This window comes from Garra rufa, chromosome 7 (genome assembly GCF_049309525.1).
Source record: "Garra rufa chromosome 7, GarRuf1.0, whole genome shotgun sequence".
Lineage (NCBI taxonomy): Eukaryota > Metazoa > Chordata > Actinopteri > Cypriniformes > Cyprinidae > Garra > Garra rufa.
The window spans coordinates 13,107,377-13,113,281 of NC_133367.1; the positions used below are offsets into that span (position 1 = coordinate 13,107,377).

The window sequence follows — 5,905 nt, forward strand, 5'->3', positions numbered from 1 at the left end:
TCCAAGCACGTAGATGCGTCCGCCATATTGGAACGGTCCACTTGACGTCATTCACCATACTGTAGGTTCGCAGACCAACGACCAACGGCAGGACTGTGGCTTTTTGAATTTTCAGTGATTACTATGAGATCTATGGGTGAATGACGTCAAGTAGACCGCAGTGAAATGGCGGATGGCTTACGTATAACGGCCCATAGAAACAGTCGCTAATGAGGCATTTACGTATATATATCTATGGTTTCACACTCCAACCCAGTAGGTGGCAGAAATGCACCATAAGCTGGGAGGGGAAGCTAGCAGGCGGTTTAGACTAGAAAGGATAAAGTTACATCTCTGGCTACTGTGCGCATATCAATCTAACGTTTTTTTTTTTTTTAATATTATTACTGTACAACAATGATACGGTTTTTGTATTAGAGTTAGTAGGTGTAGACGTTAATAACAATCTAATATGTAGAAAAAATAATTTCATTGGTAGTTACTGTCGGTTTAGATTAGGCCTATTTACATTAGGAGTCATGGGGTAATGAGAGCTGCGTTAAAAAGCACGAAGCTTTTATTTCATTTTAATTTTTTGTAAAGACGAAAACAGGTGAAAATGAGCTTACTCGATTTGTGGATGTTGGGGATCCTTTTGACAGTGCTTGGTAAGACGTGTTTATGATCTCTATTTGGGGCACTACTAGTCAAACAAACTACTAACCAAAGAGAGCTTTTAATGAATCTAATATTTAAAAAAAAATGCTAGGGTCACATTATGTTCGCAGTTTTAACATGACTGCGTTTTTAATTTCAAAGTCTGTTTTCTGTCCCTGGCAGCTCTTCTTTTATCATGTTTATGTTTATGTTTGTTAGCACGATTTTGTAAAATGGCAGCTTGAGGGGTGCTTTGCACACCAACATCTACCCTCTATACCAGAACTGGCGTCAACTTTGCCAAGTGACGTTCCTTGTGGGACAGTTTTAAAATTGCTTTATTTTTCCGTAACATATTTTGTTGTTGTTTATTTTGGTCTTTCATAGTAGCATACATTTAGATCATGATAACCACAGTTAAAAACAAACATAGTACATCAATACAATGGTAAAAATATAAAAATATAAGGTTTTTAGGTATTTGTATGAAACAAAGTAGTCTAAATCCATGTAGTATAACTGCACAAACGCAATAGCCTAATCACAAAAATACTGCAATTATGTTTAACAATTAAATGTTAAATTGTTTTTCTTCTGCAGGTGTGTCTGATGTTGGTGCAGATGGAGTGTCAGTGTCTGTGATGGTGGGAGATTCTGTCACTTTACACACTAATACTGAAGCAAATCAACAAAAAAAGATGAAATGGTATTTTAATGACTCTCAAATCACTGAAATCTTTGGAAATAAGACAGAAATCTGTTCAGAATATGAGTGTAAAGGGAGATTTAGAGACAGACTGAAACTAGATCATCAGACTGGATCTCTGACCATCACAAACCTCACAACCACAGACTCTGGACTTTATGAATTAAAGATCCTCAACAGTGGCAACTTTAGTGACAAGATCTTCAGTATTTCAGTACATGGTGAGTCATTTAATGAATATTTGGAAACAGAATTTATATGTTTATTAAAACAGTAATATTCAGAGCTGCTCTTTACCTGTGTCATTTAACAGAAAATAAATTATTTCCATTTCTGATCTCTGAAGCCATCATTGATCACCTTTTCATGTTATCTCTTTATGTGCATCTTTTTATTTTCTTAATTATTTGATTTTTTTTTAGCTCTCCAGGATGTTTGTTCAATGTAAGCACAACACACTGTATAGAGATATTTAGCCTTTTAGTTAAAGTCTTGAAAGAGTTTGTGAAGTACTAGTTTTTACTAGTGTTTCTAGTGTTAGGCTCAATCAGTTATCTTGTAGAGGATTTCATTTCTCCCAAAAGATCCTCGAGCAGCTGTTGGTTTGTGTATCAGATGTTCCTGAACGAGATGAAATGAACGGAAAGTCGGTGAAGGAGGGAGAATCCATTGCTTTAAAGCTCGGTGAAGAAAGAAAATCGAATAATTTGCTGTTGTATTTTAATTACTGTCCCATCGCTAAAATCACTGGAGATCAGAGTGAAATCTGTGAAAATGATCAGTGTGATGAGAGATTTAAAGGCCGACTGAAGCTAGATCATTGGACTGGATCTCTGATCATCACAAACATCAGAACCACAGACGCTGGACCTTATCATCTGCAGATCAACAGTAGCAGCTTCAGTATTAGCAGAGTAATAATTGTATTAACTGTCATAGGTGAGTGTAATTTAGTTATTCAATGCCTTTGTCCTCTAGCTTTATAAAAGAGTCCAATATTTATATATTTTTTATTATTTAACAAATGATTTGTTAAATATAAGTTGCTTAATATCATTGTGTAAAAGTAAGCTCTGACTCAGTGTCGAAATTTAATTTATATTGTTCCTATCTTCACATGCATCTCAAAGTGACGTCTTGAAATGAATGTCAAAGATGTGTTGTAACACTGCTGTTTTTAGTAGAGCTCACAGTGCTGTCATGTTGTTCTTTAAAAAAAATATATATAATTTATTAATAAATATAATTTGAAGACATTTTTTAAATACTAGATGGATTGTCACTCTCTAATATCTGTCTTTAGCTGTTCCAAGTTTGGGTCAGTCTTCAGCTGCTGTAGCAGGAATTGTTGGAGTTCTTCTGTTGCTTACTGCTGCAGTAACTGCTGTGTTCATCTATCGCAAATGCCGAGCAAGATGGATAAGTGAGTATTACAAACAGTTTGGGATGTATTGTGTGAAAATATTATTTAAAAGTTATGAAAATATATATTTTGTGTTGTAATTACCCAGAGTAATCAATGATTAACTGGAAAGGTGAGTTACATACAGCATGTGGTGTATTGTGTGAAAATAATCTTGAAATGATGTGAAAATACTTAATTTGTTTTGTAATTACACAAAGTAATCAATGTTTAATTGTGCTTATTGTTCAAACAGAGATACGGAAAGAAGATGTGATAAACAAGCAGGTGAGATACTATGAGCAATGAATCTGACTGCCTGAAATCTGTCAATCTGTCAGTCAGTCAGTCAATCTGTCAATTAATCGGTCAATCAACCAGTCAATAATCAATAAATCAATCAACCAACCAATCAATCAATCAACCGATCAATCAGTCAGTCTGTCAATCAATCTGTCAATCTATCTGTCAATCAACCAGTCAATTAATCAACCAACCAATCAATCAATAAACCGATCAATCAGTCAGTCTGTCAATCAATCTGTCAATCAACCAGTCAATTAATCAATCAATCAACCAACCGATCAATCAGTCAGTCAGTCTGTCAATCAACCAGTCAATTAATCAATCATTCAACCAACCAATCAATCAATCAGTCATCACATGGTTCAGATCTGTGAAATCTGTATGTGATGTGTCTGTGTACTCATTTAGAGTACACATAAAACCACTAATAATTGACTCTTTAAGACACTGCTGCTTTTGTACTGTTTTATTCAGAATGAAGAACAGTGAAGAACAGTACTACATTTATACTGTTGTTATAATTGTTTTTGCGAATTATTTATTTAACATGTTCTGACTTCACTTAAGGGGCTGGGTATAACACAACTTCACTGTGAATCTGTTGTTTCTTCTTATTTATTTTTGCATACCAAGGCAAAACTTCATCAGTGAATCCAAGGTAAAAAAACAAAACAAAAAACATTCAGATATTTCACCAATAAACCAAATATTAATAATATAAAACCACAAAGTGCAACTTTATTCGGAGGACAAGACCAACCAACTTAAGTTATATTGTAACACAATAATTCACACCCTGTGGCATGCAAACCTTTTCTATTTCAAACATTTTTGTAACAGAAAATGTTCTAGACAAACAGTGTGGTGGAGACTGAAAGTTCCTTTAAGAGAAATTTTTAAGCAGTGTTAAATATGTAGGAAATTTAAACTACCATGCATTCATGCAAACTTCTGAAAAAACAACACTGTTTGTTGAGTATTGTTTTGTAAATGAATCATTAGTCCTGTTCTTTTATTTGACTTTTTGTTATACGTGATTTCTTACAGGGGAATAATTTGCAAGACTTGTCTTCTAATGAGAATACCACTCCATTTATAAGTCCTAAGGTCAATGCAACTAATGGGATTGGGGAGCATTAAAGGTAACGTTTAGTCTCTTTCACATAATCTATGCATTACAGGTGTTTTCTCCTTTTGGTCTCTTTGTTCATTGAGTATGTTCAGCTGATTCATCCAGTGTGATTTGATTTGATGTAATTTTTGTGTTCTTTGTGTGTTTGTAGAATAGTGTCACTGCCAGCGAGGGACATCAATGTATCGTCACGAGGCGCAGGGTGTAATTTAGATTTGTCTATGTTTGTTTTTTCTTTTACTTTTAAAGGTCTGGTTCCCATCCACTGCCATTATTTGGCTGACAGACTGCACCGGTTTTAGATAAATCTTCGTTTGTGTTCTGCTGAAGAAACAAAGTCACCTACATCTTGGATGCCCTGGGTTTTTCTTTATTTTTATTTTTTATTTTTTTTTTTTCATTTCTGCAGCACTTTCATTCTTCTGATCTCTGTGCATGTTCAGTTATATTAAGCTTAATTTCCATATATAACATTTCACCTGTAGCCTTAATTGAAAATATATATAATATATGAAGAGTTCAGATGCAAAAGCCTCTAAATCCATCTGACAAGTTTTCTTTAAAATAAGCTTTTTTTATCATCAGTATTTTTTATGGTTCTCAAACCGGGGTACGCGTGAGGTGACGCAAGGGGGTACGGGAACAAAATGATGAGCTTTGCCATTTATTTAATTCTTCCCCAATTTAAAGTAACATTAAAACCGAGCATGTATTTCTGACAAGCAAAATTACACTTTTATTATAAAACAGGAATATGGGAATGCCATAAACAATCAAGCAACATCGAGTTACCTCATCTCTTGTGGTCAAAACTGACTGTATCTACACCAGCAGCGTGCGTATGATAGGATGCCCACAGAATATGCTGCTTTAACAAATCATGTTGCTGCTCATTGTGTCTTTTGTAGCACTTAATAGCAAATAACAATTTTGACACAAACTGTACATAAAGATTGATTTAAAAAAAACTCTCTTTGATACAGAAACATGCCCTGTGTGAGTTATTTTTCATGTTTAAAATACGAACAGTACGAATGCAGATTTCTCTGAATATCCAAGTGATTGCAAATGTTAATTTTATATAACAGTTCAACAAAAAGATAATATTAAGTTAGCATTTACATTTTTAAATGTTTAAACACAATATTATCAATAGTATTTTTTTGTTATATTTTCAATCAAAATATTGAGAAAATCACCTTTAAATGTGAAAATAAAGTGCTTAGCAATGTATATTACTAATCAGAAATTACGTTTTGATACATTTACAGTAGAAAGTTTACAAAATATCTCCATGCAACATGATCTTTACTTAATATTCTAATGATTTTTGGCATAAAAGAAAAAAAAAATCATTTTGACCCATGCAGTGTATTTTTGGTCATTGCTACAAGGTGTGACTGCAGTCTAAGTGGGGGTACTCAGAAGAATTTTAAATGCCCCAGGGGTTACGCCACTGTAAAACGTTTGAGAACCACTGGTTTAGGCAATGCTTTGAGGCCCAGCTCCTGGTGCTTACCAGCTATGGCCAGTTCCTGAATTTAATCACTCATTTGACTTGGTTCTATACAGTGTTCAAATGGTTCACCATTATGTAATTTGGTTCACATTATAGTATTAAATGATCTAAGGATCCATTGATGTAAACCAGTAGCTTTTTTTATTTATTTATTTAATATATATATATATATATATATATATATATATATATATATATATATAT

General features: G+C 33.7%; 1 protein-coding gene across 2 annotated transcripts; it reads left to right on the forward strand.

Moving 5' to 3' along the window:
* Positions 1-509: 509 nt before the first annotated feature.
* Positions 510-4,471, forward strand: LOC141338747 (uncharacterized). 2 transcript variants are annotated; one of them, XM_073844362.1, is made up of 7 exons: positions 510-647; positions 1,237-1,563; positions 1,958-2,281; positions 2,646-2,765; positions 3,001-3,032; positions 4,098-4,192; positions 4,334-4,471. In XM_073844362.1, the coding sequence occupies exons 1-6, from the start codon at positions 599-601 to the stop codon at positions 4,188-4,190; spliced, it is 945 nt and encodes a 314-aa protein (XP_073700463.1). In that variant the 5' UTR covers positions 510-598; the 3' UTR covers positions 4,191-4,192; positions 4,334-4,471. The 2 variants fall into 2 exon arrangements, with proteins under 2 accessions (XP_073700463.1, XP_073700464.1); XM_073844363.1 differs by lacking the exons at positions 4,098-4,192; positions 4,334-4,471 and adding an exon at positions 3,684-3,725.
* Positions 4,472-5,905: the final 1,434 nt, after the last annotated feature.